Genomic DNA, 16,664 nt, shown 5'->3' on the forward strand with positions numbered 1-16,664 from the left:
TCAGACCCATTATTTGTAACCCCACAATGACGGACACAATTTAATTTAAAAAGTATAAGGCAAGTGGCTTTCTGGATCCCTGGGACCTGTTTTACTAAAACCTTGGCTGTGGATCTCCTGTTGTTCAAGAGACACAGACGACAAATGGCCTTTATCGGGTAATGGGTGAGAGAGAAGGTGTGGAGAGGAGCCAGCAAGGCCTAATTTAAGAATAACAAAGGCGTCCCTGGGTGGGCTCGAACCACCAACCTTTCGGTTAACAGCCGAACGCGCTAACCGATTGCGCCACAGAGACCCACGGGAATAGCTGGTCTCTAGGCAACATAGAGCAAGCAGGCTCTCAGACGCCGCTACGTGGAGCCGCCCCTGCTACGGGACCGATGCCGTGCAGACTCTAAAACCTCCGAAAGCGTGACAGGTGGTGCCCGGCCTGGCTCCGCTTCTGCTTCAGATGCCAGCGCCCCGGGACGCCCGGTGGGAAGGAACCCAGACCACAGTGAGGGGGGAGCTCACCGTGCAGAGCTGGAAAGACAGAATCCTGGTGGCACTTCAGTTCCTGTTTCCAACTGTACTAGTGTCCTTTCTGCACTTGGCTTCGTGTGTTGTTGTTTTTTATCTCATTAACCAGATTCTATTCTGAAATATTTTTGAAATATAGTCGCGAACTTTTCTCACTTATTTGTGACTTTTCCCCTGTACAGCCAGAATCACCATCCATTGCCAGGGGTGCTCAGCTTTTGACTTCCGAAATAAGCTCCCAAAGCTACTTTCAGAGTCAAATGGTGTGAATGAAGCTTTTTTTTTTTTTTGAGATTTTTTTTTAAGGAGGATAATATTTTCTTAGGAATAAAAAATCAAGGACCTGAAGAAGGTCAGATAGATAAAAAAAAGAAAGGAAAACGTGTCCATATAAATAGATTTAAGAAATAATCGATAAAACATTTTGTTATTTAATATATCCGTGTCTCCGCTTCTCCAAATTGAGATAATAATAAGAGTGACCACATACTGTTTTTTGTTAGTATTAAATGAGTCGAACTATTTAAAGTGTTTACAACAGTGCCTCCCAACTGGGTCTGTTGGGAAGACATGGAGGTGACAGGACATGGCCCCTGGCTTGGTGGAGGACACAGACAGCAGCCCCTTCGCGGTGCAGCGGGACACACATCTCCACGGGGAGTTCAGGCCCCAGGGAGGGCAGGAAAGTCCAGAGGGAAATGGGTGGGGGCCCAGCTGAGTCCCAAAAGGCAAGTGTTGGCAGACGGGCAAGTGTGGAAGGGATGGTGATGAGGTCCCATTTACCGGAAAGAGCTCCTTCCTGTGTGTGTGTCCGAACAGATCCGAGCAGGCCCCGCCCAGGCTGACGAAATCAGGACCGGCAGGCCGGGCCGTGAAGAAATCCCCCAGGAAGGGGCCGGAGGAAGGCGAGGAGGACGGGGCTGAGATGCCCCCTTAGTACTCAATCGCCTGTGAAACCCAACTCGGTTCCGATGAAACGGGCAGGAAGAATCCTCCCTGGGCCCGGGAAGGACGGCCTGGGTCTCTGGACGTGAGGACGAGGCCCACGGGGATTCCAAGCAGGTTCCTGTTTGCCTCCCTCCAGCCGGCGGACCACCCACTGTGTGCTGACCCTGGCCGGGGGGAAGGGTGGCCCCGGCTCGGTGAGGACAGACAGCAGCCCCACCCGGTGCAGCGGGACACACACCTCCACGGGGGCGGGGGGCGCAGGAAGGTCCAGAGGGAAATGGGTGGGGGCCCAGCTGAGTCCCAAAAGGCAAGTGTTGGCAGACGGGCAAGTGTGGAAGGGATGGTGATGAGGTCCCATTTACCGGAAAGAGCTCCTTCCTGTGTGTGTGTCCGAACAGATCCGAGCAGGCCCCGCCCAGGCTGACGAAATCAGGACCGGCAGGCCGGGCCGTGAAGAAATCCCCCAGGAAGGGGCCGGAGGAAGGCGAGGAGGACGGGGCTGAGATGCCCCCTTAGTACTCAATCGCCTGTGAAACCCAACTCGGTTCCGATGAAACGGGCAGGAAGAATCCTCCCTGGGCCCGGGGTTTCCAACTGTACTAGTGTCCTTTCTGCACTTGGCTTCGTGTGTTGTGTGTGTGTTTTTTTAATCTCATTAACCAGATTCTATTCTGAAATATTTTTGAAATATAGTCGCGAACTTTTCTCACTTATTTGTGACTTTTCCCCTGTACAGCCAGAATCACCATCCATTGCCAGGGGTGCTCAGCTTTTGACTTCCGAAATAAGCTCCCAAAGCTACTTTCAGAGTCAAATGGTGTGAATGAAGCTTTTTTTTTTTTTTTTGAGATTTTTTTTTAAGGAGGATAATATTTTCTTAGGAATAAAAAATCAAGGACCTGAAGAAGGTCAGATAGATAAAAAAAAGAAAGGAAAACGTGTCCATATAAATAGATTTAAGAAATAATCGATAAAACATTTTGTTATTTAATATATCTGTGTCTCCGCTTCTCCAAATTGAGATAATAATAAGAGTGACCACATACTGTTTTTTGTTAGTATTAAATGAGTCGAACTATTTAAAGTGTTTACAACAGTGCCTCCCAACTGGGTCTGTTGGGAAGACATGGAGGTGACAGGACATGGCCCCTGGCTTGGTGGAGGACACAGACAGCAGTCCCTTCGCGGTGCAGCAGGACACACATCTCCACGGGGAGTTCAGGCCCCAGGAGGGGCAGGAAGGTCCAGAGGGAAATGGGTGGGGGCCCAGCTGAGTCCCAAAAGGCAAGTGTTGGCAGACGGGCAAGTGTGGAAGGGATGGTGACGGGGCCCCATTTACAGGAAAGAGCTCCTTCCTGTGTGTGTGTCCGAACAGATCCGAGCAGGCCCCGCCCAGGCTGACAAAATCAGGACAGGCAGGCCGGGCCGTGAAGAAATCCCCCAGGAAGGGGCCGGAGGAAGGCGAGGAGGACGGGGCTGAGATGCCCCCTTAGTACTCAATCGCCTGTGAAACCCAACTCGGTTCCGATGAAACGGGCAGGAAGAATCCTCCCTGGGCCCGGGGATGGACGTGAGGACGAGGCCCACGGGGATTCCAAGCAGGTTCCTGTTTGCCTCCCTCCAGCCGGCGGACCACCCACTGTGTGCTGACCCTGGCCGGGGGGAAGGGTGGCCCCGGCTCGGTGAGGACAGACAGCAGCCCCACCCGGTGCAGCGGGACACACCTCCACGGGGGCGGGGGGCGCAGGAAGGTCCAGAGGGAAATGGGTGGGGGCCCAGCTGAGTCCCAAAAGGCAAGTGTTGGCAGACGGGCAAGTGTGGAAGGGATGGTGATGGGGCCCCACCAGGGAGCAGCAGGGCAAACCCCCCCTTCAGAGCTTGACTGACCAGTCACAAAGGTCCCCGCTCAACCTGCAGGGCACTTCTGCTCCTCTGTGATACACAGACCCAGCTGGGAGAGAGCCAGCCAAGGCCCTTAAATGACACACACACACACACACACACACACACACACACACACACACACCCTGCCCCAATCATCTGCACGGGGGAGCAATGAGGACGATGGCCCATCATTCCCTTAAAACTCATTGTTTCTACCACAGTAACTTTAGGACGTGGGTTCCCAGACAATCCTCAGAGAAGAAACCCACCAAGATGAGCCCTTGCAGGGCCCGAGGCAGAGGAGTCCCTCCCAGAGAGATCCTGAGTCCGATTCCCGAGCTCTCAGGGAGAGAAAAACACAGACAACACAGACAGGACGGGGCAGGGCTCAGCTGGGCGGGGTCAGGGGCCAGGGAGGACTGGGATCCGTGAGTCACCAGCAGCCCTGAGCTGGAGTGACACCACGTCTATCATCATTTTTTATTAGTAAAACCAGACCCAGCCCTCCTTCCTCCAGGAAGACTTCCCTGATTGACAGTCACCCAAGTGCCACTCATCGCTCTTCCCCTAACAGGCTGGATTGTTGGCTCTGCCCTGGTCCCTGTCTGACTCAGCGGCACAAAACCCACCTCACGGTCTACCTCCCAGACTGGCCCTGACCCTGCACCCCAGGCAATTGCCAGCATCATCTTCTCGCCCGTCCTGGCCCCTTCCCAGGCGCTCCCTTTGCACACTGATCCTTGGGGCTCTCATCCAGAGACAGAGACCTTCAAGCCAGGGTCCATGTCGAGGGTGCCTCTGCCCTCCTGTCCCGTCCCACCATGTAGGTGCCTGAAGGAGTGATCAGCATCTCATGTCAGAGGGTCAGCTCCCCAAAGAGAAGACTCCTCTCTGTCAGACAGCTCCTGGGGGCAGGGGCTGCCTCCCCCCTCAGACAGGGGCTCCTGGGGGCAGGGGCTGCCTCGCCCCTCAGACAGGGGCTCCTGGGGGCAGAGGATCTCTCTCTCACCCAAAGTAGATGACCTCCTATTTGGAGGATCCAAACCTCCCCTCTTGGACCCATCGCTGATGCCCTAACCACGAAGAGAGAGACACCAGAAACTGCTGTGAAGTTGCTTTATTCTCTTCCCTCCCGGGTGTCCTTCCACACCCATGCACAGGCGTGCGCACACACATGGCACACGCAGACACGCGTGGCAGAGCTCCACTGGGCCGCCCGGCTGGGTCACGTGGCTCCTGGGGCAGGCCTGGGGGGCTGCCCGCTCCCTCTAGTAGAGGCTGTGCCGGGCGCAGTAGTGGGCGCACAGCTGCCGGTGGTACTGCAGGTGGTAGTCCCTCAGCAGCCGGCCCAGGACGTACAGGAACTCGTCAAAGCAGATCTGGTTGTCCTTGTCCTTGTCCGCTGCCCGGAACAGCTCGGTGATGAAGTACGGCTTCTCCCGGCCCTGAGGAGGGGGCAGAGGGTCAGCCAGCCCCCAGGCACTGGGCCCTGGCAGATGGTCCGGCTCCACTGCCCGCTGGTGAGGAGCCGGCGCAGGGAAATGGAGTGTGGCCCTGCCTGCCGGGGGCTCGCGGGAAACAGCTCCTCGCTGTGAAGCAGGTTTCAGCCGGTTTGGGCTGGAGGCGGGGGACCCAGGGTGCAGCCCTCAGAAAGCCTCCGGGGAGGGAAGTCACTGCCTCAGGAAACAGCTGGGGGCCTGGAGGGCAGCTCCCACCCTGGGGCAGACTGGCACCCTCTGTCCCCCCCACCACCCTCCACCAGCTACTTCCTTTAATCTGTCCCCTCCACAGAGCTGGCTGACCCCACAGTGCACAGGCCTCCTGCCTGGGGCAGCTCTCCCAGGCTCCCCTCACTCAGCACACCTGCCCAGGCCGCCATCTCCACCCTGTGCCCAGGTGCCTGCCCTGTGGGCCCCATACCCAGGTGGAAAGTTTTCCCTAGAAACAGGGGCCTAATCACAGTCCCCCCATGACCCCTCTGTGACCTGGTGGCTGCGCTCCAATAAGCCCAGGACCAGACTCTCTCAGATGTTCCCCAAAGGGAGGCAAGGCAGCCTTGACTCACCCGGGGGCATGGCACTGAGGGCAGACACTCGGGTTGGCCTTGCATCCCCAGGAGCCGGGTAATCACATGGCTCGTCCTGATGGCAGAGGAGATTCCAGGCCTGAGCAGGGTGGCTGAGCAGCCTAGACTCGGGGCTGGGCCCCTAGGCTGGTCTGAGACAACCTGGGACAAGAGGGGGAGGGGAAGCTCCATTTCCTACCTGCCCACACCTCGTCCCTCCTGGCTCCCCTTTAACCCCGCGATCATCCCCAGCGTGGGGGTGGGCAGGAGGAGGCTGTGCTGGACCCCAGGAGAAGGGGCTGGGCTCCAGGAGCAGGCTGGGCAGGGCCGAGGGGCAGAGGGAAGGGTTAGGACCTGTTCTCAGGGGAAGCAAAACAAGCAGAGCAACAAAGGGCTTTGGGGTTCGGATGGCGTCTCGGGGATTAGCGATGCTTGGGCTGGAGGGGGGCCAGGCAGGGAGTCTCGGGAGGAAAAGCCGCCAGGGCCGTCCTCCCTCCGGCCGCTGATCCTGCCTCGGCCCTCCCCTCCCCTAAGTTCAAATGCTCCTGGGAGATGCTCCCCGTACCAAACCCTCACTTCAAACCCCACAACCCACCCTCCACTCCACCCACCTGCCCCCAGGCCCCGCGCACCAGGCTCTCCATGAAGCGGGGCACGTTGTCCATGAGCAGGGCCTTCAGCTCCTCCAGGGACAGGGTCTCCACGTCCCCCTCCCGGGCCGCGTACTGGTGGTAGCTGTGGATGATTTGGAAGAGGGATTCCTCGACTGGCGTGTCCGTCATGGCAGCGGGGCCCTCTGATGGCCGCGGACAAGGGCCAACTCCAGAGATGTGGAGGTGGAGCAGCTGCGGACAGCGGAGAATCGGGGAGAGAGAGCAGCACCTCCTCTGGGCCAGCCCACGCACCCTCTGCCCTTCCCTTCCTGCCCACCTGGCCTCAGGCCCCTCCCTGCCCATCCTCGGTGCCTCCAATTACGGCAGCCAGTGTTGTGACTCCTCACAGGTTCCTGGGCAGCACAGCTGAGCCTTCACTGCATTCCTGGGATGACATCACACGCACTTGCTCCCTAAGATGCACTCAGCCAGCTTCAGGGACCCACCTTCCCTCAGAGCCTGATCTGAAGCATCTCAGACCCACACGAGGTCACAAGGTTATCCATCTCCCTGCCTCCAGCTCATCCTCCCAGCTCCAGGGCTTGGGTGGGGCTACACACACAGCCCCAATACATCTCCCTGGCATGTCCTACCTCAATTAGTGAACCCCCAGACTCCACCGTCATGAAGGACAGTCACTCATCCGACAGCGTGCCAGGGCTCTCCGGGCAATATGAGTAGGACACGCGGCCAGCTCACAGGGCGGGAACGAGCGGAGGGGACAGTGACACACTGTGAACACTGCTGATTTAGTGGCACAAACGGGGCACCCTGGGCACCCAGGAAGGGACACCGTCTGCCTGGAGAGTTGCGGAAGACTTCCTTAGGAGGCAACATTTAGGTGGGATTGAAGAAAAGAGGTTGTTGCGAGGAGAAGCACGGAGGACCAGGACTCCAGACGGAGGGACCGCATGGTCAAAGGCTTGGCCTCCATATAGGTACCACCTGGGCCTTTGAGTGGCAGGTCAACTCCTTCCCCCATCTCCAGCTTTCTGTCCGCCAGCCAGCCCTTCTATCCCTGGGAGGGGCACACCGCGGGGGAGTGAATCTCCCAGAAGGGGGCGCCAACGGGCAGGTTATTGAACCAGAGATTAAGCCTCCACATCCCTGAAGGTTTGAGAGAAACAGGTAAATTTTAAAAAGCCAAATTTTTTTTCCAGTTTACAGGGTGAGCCTTCATCTACCCAACATAATGATTTCCTTGGCAAATAAGTGGTTCATCAATACACCAAAATAAAAATGGATCACGTGTCTAAGAGGTAAAACAATTCGGCAATGCCAAGCTAGAGTCACAGAGAATTTATGGACTACCTTAGATTCAGCCATCATTCCCCTGGGAATTTATCCCAAGAAAGTAATTAAACAGCAATAAAACTGGTAAAAAAGCAATAAGTAGGTGTTTACCACAGCAATGTCTATAGCCATATAGGGAAGATAAAAACCTAGAAACCGTGTTGGCTCAGTGTTTGAGTGTCTACCTATGAACTAGCAGCCGTGGGCAAACTACGGCCCACGGGCCGGACCATCATTCCCCTGGGAATTTATCCCAAGAAAGTAATTAAACAGCAATAAAACTGGTAAAAAAGCAATAAGTAGGTGTTTACCACAGCAATGTCTATAGCCATATAGGGAAGATAAAAACCTAGAAACCGTGTTGGCTCAGTGTTTGAGTGTCTACCTATGAACTAGCAGCCGTGGGCAAACTACGGCCCACGGGCCGGATCCGGCCCGTTTGAAATGAATAAAACTAAAAAAAAAAAAAAGACCATACCCTTTTATGTAATGATGTTTACTTTGAATTTATATTAGTTCACACAAACACTCTATCCATGCTTTTGTTCCGGCCCTCCGGTCCAGTTTAAGAACCCATTGTGACCCTTGAGTCAAAAAGTTTGCCCACCCCTGAGAGGGTCATGGTTTGATTTCGGTCAGGGCACATGCCTGGGTTGCAGGCTTGAACCCCAGTAGGAAGCATGCAGGAGGCAGCCAATGAATGATTCTCTCTCATCACTGATGTTTCTATCTCTCTCTCCCTCTCCCTTCCTCTCTGAAATCAATAAAAATATATATTTTTAAAAACAACCTAGGAACCACCTAATTAAGGAATTTGGTGTGCCAATATGATAATAACTTATCACTTAAAAATAATTCATTTTTGACACAGAGCTTGTTGGAGGTAGAGGTTTCATATTGTACCCCCTTCACCCTGCCTTTTTTTCAATCTGGGACAAAAACAACCCCCCCCCCACACACACACACACACACACTGTCCCAATACACGGTGAGGATCTCCTTCCACAGCTGTGCTGTAACTAGTCTTTGCATTAATACTGTGCTGTGGACATCTGCTCACACACTAAGTGAATGGAGCCTAATTTTTAACGAGTGCATAGTGATCATTTACTTGCATATGTCAACATTTGTTCTTTAATCCATTACCAGTAGCCATTTAAATTACGTTAGGTTCATACGATTCAAGGTTAATTCTTTCTTAACACTGACATCTCTTATTAGATTTTATTAAATATAATTTTATTAACATTTTATTATATTATATTTGAAATACATTTTATTTTAACTGAATATTACAGAAACTACAGTAAAAATTTAAGTATATCTAATATAAACACAAAAATGTAAAAACTGCAATTAAAGGGGTGAGCGGCAGGGGGAAGCCCTTTCTGCCGTGGCAGCTACACACGCTGCAGCCCAGGACCGGGGACCACGGGTCTCGCAGGAGCTGAAGCCAGTTGCCCACACGCTGCAGGCGATTCTTCTGCCTCGTGAAGGTCAGTGAAAGCTGTGCCCGGAGCCCGCTCTGACTCTGGAGAGGCCACTGGAATCGGCGTTGCCTCTTGAGGTCTTTTTTTATCTGGCTCTGGAGCTGGTTCTGTAGATCCCAGAAGAGAACATGTTACCCCCATGACTGCCTCGATGTACCTTCTATAGACAGAACATCTCTCCTGTCCATCCATGGAGTCCCAGTGCCAGAGCCCACCCCAGGAAGTCTTCCCAGCCTGCAGGCCATGGGGACAGTGATCTGAGCCGGCTCTGCCCCTGGCCTCTAAAAGCTCTTCTCTGTGTGGCCGAGCCCCATCTCCTCCGCACACGCCCACATCGCCTCCCTGCGTCCTCCTCACCCTCTGCCTCTGCCTCTGTGGGCTCGCGGCACTCCAGCTCTGAGAGGAGCAGCTGGGCCTGGCGCTCCAGGGCTGAGCCTGGGAAATTGAGCTCCAGGTAGGCCAGCAGCACCACCAGGCCCGGGAATTCTGGGGGCTGGAAAAAATCCTGAGGGGACTGGTCCAGCCACATGCCCAGGATGGAGATGATGACCCTGGGGAGAGACGTGAGCAGCAGAGTCTGAGGCCTGGCCTTTCCTTCCACACTAACCTCCCCGGTGTCCCTGTGGGAGCCGGGGGTCCTGTGCCTCCTGCTCCTGCCCCCTTCAGTCCGGCAGAGGTACCCCTGGCCACCAAGGAGGGGCTGGCTGAAGCCTTCATAACCGAGAGCTCTTGATCAATAGTGAGACTACCTGGCCCTTCTTCAGGGAGGCCTGACAGTCAGTGTCCCTGCCCCCTTCCCACCGGAATGTCAACTACATGAGGGCAGGAAAGGGTGGTGTCTGCTCTGTTCATTGCTCTCATTGGCGCACAGTAGGGGCTTCATAAATATCTGATCAATAGGAGAACAAAAGGTCTGTTTCCCGCCCTGGCCTCTTAGAGATGTCCTGGCACCTCAAACTTTAGCTCCTGCACCGACGTGCTACTGATTCACTAGGTGCCCCGTGTGCTGCTTCTCCTCCCACTGACACTCAACTCCCACAGGCGGGGAGCACCAGCCAAGCACCCACTGTGGAGGTTCTACCAGATTAGTGAGCAGGGTGCCCCACACCCCCTGTTCCAGGTCCCAGGGTGGGGGAATGGATGCAGGGCTGGGTGGGGAGGGGATGGGGATGGATTTTCTGAGGGGCTGACTCTGTCCACTAACCTCCCAATGCTCTCCCACCACCCAATCAACATCCAACGCTCTCTTTGACCTTCCCTTTTTTCTAGGTAAAGTCCTCAGACCTGGGCCCTCTTGCAGAAATCCCATGATGTGTGGGATGCAGGGTTCTGCCAGCACCTCCAATTCTTAGTCCCTATACTCCCCTCATGGCTCTGATCCAAAGCCCACTCACTTTTTCTGCTGGTCCACAGGCCCACCATCCTCTTCAGCATACGGGAAGATGCAGCCATACCTAGAGGAGGCCAGGAGGACGTCACATCGACTGCCCTGTGGACACCACCTGCCTGTGAAGTCTAGTGTGACTGTCTCACTCCCGACTACAAAGAAGCTCTGGAAAGCAGGGCTGGGGTCTGCTCTGTGCACTGGGTTATGGTCAGTGCCTAGAACATGCCTGCACCTGCCGATATATTTGCTGAATGAACGAGCCCCATCACAGGTATCTCAGTTAACCCGCTGCTCACCCCTGGGATTCCTGCTCTGGCTTCACCCAGGACAGAGAACCCTAAGGAAATCTCCAATCTCCTTTTCAAATAAGAAAACAGCTCAGCCCAAGGCCCCGAGGAAAGTGAGGGATGAGACAGAGGCTTCGTCATGAGGAAGAGAAAATGACCAATTAGCACAACCACTGCCCCTCCAGCAGACCTCTCCAATGGCCAGGCACCCAGAGAGCACGTTACAGGGAGGACCCCACCAGGTTTCTATAAAAATCCTATGAGTTTGCTCCTGGGTTTACCCCGCAGTTCAGAGGAGCACACAGACTCAGGGAGATGCAGTGACCTTCTGAAGACTCACAGCTAGCAAGTGCCCGGATGACCACTGTGCTGTGGAGGGGCAGGTGCTCACCTTGTCAATAGTAGGTCCAACACCTGTTGGGTGGTGGCGAAAGTTCTGTAGTTCCAGAGAAAGGTGGGGACGAAGGTGGGGTCCCTGCCCAGGAAGGCAGGCACCAGGTGCTCCACCAGCTTGTCCAGCCGGTGTGCCCGGGCGGTCTGCACCATACAGAGCTTATTTGTGTTCCCGGTTGATGCGGTTTGCCCCTGGGGTGGGACAGAGGAGGGACACGCAGTCAAAACAGCATCACGGACCACCAGGTGGGTTGGCAGCTGCAGCTCAGACCTAACCCACAAGCCCTCAGTGACTGGTGGCAAGGCGGGGGGGCACCAATGCTTGCAGGAGGGAAAATGTTCTTGGCATGAAAAGTAGAATTGCCCCTGGCTGGTATGCTCAGTGGTTAGAGTGCCCCCCCCACCACCACCACCCCTGCCCCCCGCCTCTCCAAAATCTCTCAGTTCAATTTTGGTCAAGGGCACCTATTGGGTTGCGCATTTGCTTCCCATGCCCCCTGTCGGTCAGGGCGTGCGTGGGAGGCAACCAGTCGATGTGTCTCTCTCACATCATTGTTTCTCTCTCTCTCCCCCTCCCTTCCTCTCTTCCACTCTCTCTGAAAAGCAATGAAAAAAATATCCTCAGGTGAGTATTAACAACAGCAAAGTAGAATTGGAGGTGTGGGACAACGAAGCACATTAGTAACCTAGGTCATATTTTGCTAGCTGAGGGTGGACAGCACGTCCCTGTGTTAACAGTGTCATCCCTGGGATTTCTGACAGAGCATCCCATGCTAAGATGAGAACACAGAGGCTTTTCATGGGGTGGGAGGGGTCAGGATATTAGGACAGGTGAGATGTTCAGGGCAGCACTGTTGACATGGCAACAGAAGGGGATCAGTCCAGGCCCCACAGCAGTGAAGGGCTGGATCGCCATGGTAACTGGTCCCCCTCGGGGTATAACATACAGCCCTGGGAGACCCCAGCTCCTGACCTGGAGGGGCCACCAGGATATATTCCTCTGGGGCAGAAAGTGGCAACGCAACAAGACATGGTACCATGAGCCCCGTGTCTTTTTGGGGACAAGCATCCCTACTATTCATGATGGCGGGTAAGACTGAGAGAGGCATGCAAGGATTGTCAGGCCAACATGGACACTTGGGGATGGGTGTTAAACAAGAAAATCTGTAGAAAAATGCAGAAATACTCTTGACTGAACGTGAGGTGAAATGATACAAAAGCCTCCTTCCTGATATTCCTACAAATATGCAGACAGTGACTTTGCTCCTGGCAGGAAGGGGCTGGACAGTGAGGGTGGGTTGGGGGAGAAGATGGAAACCCAGGTTCCTTTGGGAGCAGGACTCTAGGAAGGGGCTCCGGGGAGTAGCAGGGTGGCTTCTGGGACCCGGGCCCCTTTGACTCCTGGGGTCCTGGAGGTCGGGCCACCTGGGCCTCTGCACTCACCTTGAGACCGAGCGGCACTCTTTGGGCAGCGTGGGCCCCCTGTGCCCCCTGCTGGGGGATGGCGTTGAGAACCCCATCAGTCGGCTCCTGTCTGACCTCCTGTCTGACCTCCTGTGGGGAGCTCTGTAGAGACAGTGCCCAGCCACCAGGCGGAAAGCCTCAGAGCCCGGCCTGTGCTTCGCAGACCCTGTGGTTCTTTCCACTCCAGACACATACACCACATTTTACTCAGACCTCCATGAAGGACAGAAAAGGCGTGACAGCCTGAGGGCCTAGGATTGTCATTGGCACAGAGGAAAGGCCCCTTGGAAAGCCCCTCTCTGTGCTGGTTGTAGTCATGACAGCATCACTAGGATATGCCCCGCCCTGCAACCTGCCCAGGGGTCCTCCCTTCAGGTTCCCCTTCCCCCACATGGAGAGGAGGGGATGGGGGCTGCCCAGGGATGGCTCCCAGAGGTGGCCCGGCCTGAACTGGGCTGACTGAGGCTGCCTGTGTTACCTGAGGGGATCTCCTGGAGAATGGCCAGAGACGCTGGGGATGAGGGTTGAACCAACGTCTCCAGAATTTGGAAAAACTCCCACTGTGGGGTCTCCGGGAGCAAGAGCCCCGATAACTAGAGATCCAGCAAGAGGACATCTTCAACTCTCAAGTGTCTCTTGCCAAGTGAACTGGCTGTTGGGCTGTCGCTAGAATGTGGCTGCCTGGTTACGGGGGGTTCTAAGTTCTTTAGGGAAGTGACCTCACTTCCTGTGATCCCCTTCCCTGAGTCCCCTCCTCGAATAACAGATATCTAAATAGTCCTCGGGGTTGCTGACTGCTCACACCCCTTCTCCATGGAATACATATCGGTCCCCACTAACACCAACACGCCTTCCTCCACAGCCCCCTAGGAGGTCTGGGTACAGCCAGGGTCCAAGATTTGAGGAGATAGACCTGGGTTCAGACTCAACCCCTCATTCTTTCTTCTTCTTGATCCTGGACAAGCCACGGTGGCTGTCAGGGCCTGTCTGTCTCCTGCCTGCACAATGGATTATGCAGCATGTACATCTTGGAAATAATGTTCAGGCACATGTGGGAGAGCAGTTGTAAAGTTGGAGGAGTGCTGTCATGTGGAAGAAGTGCCTCCGACCTGTTTTTGCTTTCTCTTGTCACCTCCTCTACGTCTGCTCTTCTTAGTATCCCTCCCATAGTCATTACAGCTAAAGCCAAGGGCCATCTGGATACTTACAACACCATCCAAGGGCCATACAAAATTGTCACCTTAAAAATCAGCCTGCTGTATTTGGTCAAACATTTAATTAACTCACCCCTAATGCCTTGGCAGGGCCAGACCAAATGATTTTGTGGTCCTTATACAGGCCGCTGGCCAGACATTCCCCACCCCGACCCGTGTGTGTGTGTGTGTGTGTGTGTGTGTGTGCACTCTCACTTTCTATATCCCAAAAAAAAAAAAAAAAAAAAAAAAAACCACAGTCCTCACACAGGCAGGAATAGGCAAGAGCTTCCCATATGTTAGGATTTCTAATTTTCAAACCAACCCTATGGGACAGGTTGGAGCCTTTGCCTGGAAGGTCACAACACTCCTGACCTCTGGACTCCGCCTGTCATGCACCTTGGCCAGTCTCCACCTCACTATGGGCCGCAATCATCCAATTTAGAGTGAGATTCAAACCTGCATAAGCATGAGCTCTGCATAAAGGAGCCCCCAGCTCCCTCCACCCTGGTGGCTGTGGAGAGGAAGGCACCCCATATTCCCTGACCGGGCCTCTCCTCAGACAAGGACTGGCCAAATGCTCGTCTGGACGGCCAAATGCTCACCCTCTCCCCTGTGCCATCTCCATGGCTGCACATGGTTCCATCAGCACAGTCTTTTCCAGAGCCCCTGAGAAAGCCTGGGTGCAGCCAGGACCCCAACTGTGAGGACACCGTTGTCTCTGTGATTCTGGGCAGAGCAGGGGCCTTTCAGAACCGTCCACTTCTCCCCCGAGTGGCTCCCCACGATTCACACCTCCTGGAGGACACATCCTCCTGTGATGTGGATGGTGCCCTTCCCTTAAGTGTGGCCTCCATTAGTGACTCCCTAGGAGACAGCAAAGTGACCCAAGGTCACTTCCAAGATTTGCTTATAAAATATCAGGGCCTAACCACTTGCTCGCTCTGATCTGTGTCTCTCTGTCTCTCTCAGGTCCCTCATCCTGGGGACTCAGCCTCTGTGCTATGAGTTGCTGTCTGAAGAGACCCACGTGGCCTCGCACCGAGGGGAAGTCGGGCCTTCGATCCAAGCTGAATCCTGCCAAGACCCCCCGAATGAGCTCAGATCCCGAGTGAAACAGGTCCTGCCTCAGTTGAGACCGCAGCCCCAACCTCCTGGGAATCACTGGCAGAAATACTCAGCTGAGCCTCGCGGGATTCCCCGTCCAAGAAACCGAGATAATAAGTGTTTCCTGATTGTCGCTAAGTGATGGGTAACGTTGTCACACGGCAATAGATCCCTAATGCAGCTGCCCCTGCACCAGGCCCTGGACCAGTCCTCCTCCCTCCCACCCTCCCTCCCCTATCTCCTCCCAGGCTCCCTCCAGCCACACCCACCTCCTTTCTAAGCTCCTCTCTGTCCAGACACCTTCTGCCTGCAAGTGTCTGCACAGTTGTGCCTTCTGTCAGGAGAAATATGCCTGAGGATCAGGGAGCCGCGGAAGGAGTCATCCACATGGACAAATACCTCACCCACCGAGTTTCCTGCAGGTGGGACAGGAGATTTTGGAGGCAGTTGCCTAATTTCTCCCTGAAGAATGTGGCCTGATTGAGGGGTTAGCAGGAGACTGTGAGTAGGAGGTAGGGAGGGCCCCGGCTGGATGATGGGATCCTCAAGGAGGGGAGCTACTGAAGCAGCAGGGACATGCCCGGAGGTGGCCCTGGATGTGCAGGTGAGTGCTGACTGGCCTCCTGGCACCACGGAGAGACCCCATCGGTGGGAGAGCCAGCGCTTGCTCAGGCAGCCCCTGTGTCTTGCTTCTTTCTAAATGCTCGGCCTCTACCACCTTGCCTGGCCTGAAAGGGCCTGTGGGTAATGGCACGTCTCTTTCCGCGGCTCATGGAGTGGACGGTCACTGATGACTCAGCATGAGCTCTCCGCTCCTCCCTCGTGCCCTCTCCTCCCCGCTCCTCTTCAGTCCTGTCTTCTCACTTGCTGCCCAGACACTCTCTGGACTCCAGCACTAGCTTTACTCCTCATGCCTGGAACAGCCATCACTCTGTGCTTTCCCCACACACCCAGCTCCCAGCATTTAGCAAACCATTAGAGGATCAGCTCAGCAGACAGGGTGGCTCTCTCACCTCCACAGGGACACCACACAGGCTAAAACACACACACACACACACACACACACGCACATGCACAGGGACAGGACACAGGACACAGGACACAGGACAAGGGATCCAGTCCTCTGGGCACCGCTGAGTGTCCCATTCAGTGACCAGTGCCCATGTGCCCCCAATGCCCTCCACGGAATGCCTACTTCAGTGGTGCCATCTCCCCTATGTCCCTGGGGTCATGCTGGGCAGGAGTGCAGGGGCATGAGGCACCGTGTTCACACCTCCCTCAGCTCCTGCTCCCTGCAGGTCCTGGATCGCCCGATGCTGATCGCGGCTTGAGAAGGAAAAGCATGGCTGGGCCAGCGGAATGCTCTGCACTGCTGACCCTGGGACCTGGCACGCTGGCTGCACTAGGGAGCAGGGGCAGAGGTGGACAGAGGCCCTGCTGAGAGAGGTGGTCAGTTATGCTGGAGGCCAAAGGGAGGGCACCCGCCTGGCACATTCCTGGGTAAGTCCCCCCATGGAGAACCCACAATTACATTCACCAAGAAGGGGCAGTTCTGACAGCATAAGTAGCCAAAGAAAAGCAGGAAACAGGCTGTATCTGGGCAAAAGACACACTTTATTGTTTCTTGTGGTTTCTGGGGGCCTCAGGCTGGGCTGGGCTCAGTGTCCTCCACCAGAACTGGGTGGGGTTACGGAACAGAGCGGGGCTCCGTGGCTCTGATTGTGGTAGTCGGTGGCTATGACTCCCAACACCGACAGAAACTCGGAAAACTCGATCTTCTTATCCTTATTCTTGTCCTTTTCCTCAAAGATATGGTCCAAGAAATCATTGCCCTTTTTGTCCTGTGGGAAAGACACGAAACAAGACAAATTCAATCCCAAAAGTGTTATGGGTAGAATAGGAGGAGAAGGAGGCAGAGAGGGGGAGAGAAGACCTGGGGCTGCACAGGTGTAGCTGGTGTGAGTCAGTGGGGGTCCTGGGG

At 55.1% G+C, this 16,664-nt stretch overlaps 3 protein-coding genes and 1 non-coding gene across 7 annotated transcripts in view; all 4 read right to left on the reverse strand.

Moving 5' to 3' along the window:
* Positions 1–221: 221 nt before the first annotated feature.
* On the reverse strand, positions 222–295 carry TRNAN-GUU. The gene has a single exon. It is a non-coding gene; the product is annotated as a tRNA-Asn (tRNA).
* Positions 296–4,453: 4,158 nt separating this feature from the next.
* Positions 4,454–6,712, reverse strand: LOC106726312 (protein S100-A15A-like). 2 transcript variants are annotated; one of them, XM_014540726.1, is made up of 2 exons: positions 6,049–6,712; positions 4,454–4,796 (listed from the first exon to the last, which is right to left on the reverse strand). In XM_014540726.1, the coding sequence occupies exons 1-2, from the start codon at positions 6,370–6,372 to the stop codon at positions 4,620–4,622; spliced, it is 501 nt and encodes a 166-aa protein (XP_014396212.1). In that variant the 5' UTR covers positions 6,373–6,712; the 3' UTR covers positions 4,454–4,619. The 2 variants fall into 2 exon arrangements, with proteins under 2 accessions (XP_014396212.1, XP_014396211.1); XM_014540725.1 differs by having other exon boundaries at positions 6,028–6,712.
* Positions 6,705–16,188, reverse strand: LOC106726305 (ral guanine nucleotide dissociation stimulator-like). The gene is made up of 6 exons (XM_014540639.1): positions 15,879–16,188; positions 12,363–12,485; positions 10,918–11,111; positions 10,247–10,306; positions 9,210–9,403; positions 6,705–6,763 (listed from the first exon to the last, which is right to left on the reverse strand). The coding sequence occupies exons 3-6, from the start codon at positions 11,070–11,072 to the stop codon at positions 6,705–6,707; spliced, it is 468 nt and encodes a 155-aa protein (XP_014396125.1). The 5' UTR covers positions 11,073–11,111; positions 12,363–12,485; positions 15,879–16,188.
* An 88-nt stretch (positions 16,189–16,276) lies between these two features.
* Positions 16,277–16,664, reverse strand: part of LOC102249928 (protein S100-A7) — a 3,022-nt gene continuing 2,634 nt past the window's right edge. For all 3 annotated transcript variants that reach the window (XM_014540740.1, XM_014540741.1, XM_014540742.1), the window contains exon 3: positions 16,277–16,524. In XM_014540740.1, coding sequence (XP_014396226.1) covers positions 16,342–16,524 — 183 coding nt within the window. In that variant the 3' untranslated portion in view covers positions 16,277–16,341. The remainder of the gene's footprint in view (positions 16,525–16,664) is intronic.

Source organism: Myotis brandtii, unplaced genomic scaffold, assembly GCF_000412655.1.
Source record: "Myotis brandtii unplaced genomic scaffold, ASM41265v1 scaffold250, whole genome shotgun sequence".
NCBI lineage: Eukaryota > Metazoa > Chordata > Mammalia > Chiroptera > Vespertilionidae > Myotis > Myotis brandtii.

Excerpts from the sequence above, each read along its gene's own strand:
- LOC106726312 (XM_014540725.1), bottom strand. The coding sequence starts at position 6,372 with ATGGGCAGGGAGGGGCCTGAGGCCAGGTGGGCAGGAAGGGAAGGGCAG. Across the intron at positions 4,797-6,027 it reads TGCGCGGGGCCTGGGGGCAG|GGCCGGGAGAAGCCGTACTT; the intron begins GTGGGTGGAGTG and ends CCCCCTCCTCAG.
- LOC106726305 (XM_014540639.1), bottom strand. The coding sequence starts at position 11,072 with ATGGTGCAGACCGCCCGGGCACACCGGCTGGACAAGCTGGTGGAGCAC. Across the intron at positions 10,307-10,917 it reads TTGGACCTACTATTGACAAG|GTATGGCTGCATCTTCCCGT; the intron begins GTGAGCACCTGC and ends GGCCTCCTCTAG. Across the intron at positions 9,404-10,246 it reads CCTGTGGACCAGCAGAAAAA|GGTCATCATCTCCATCCTGG; the intron begins GTGAGTGGGCTT and ends GTCTCTCCCCAG.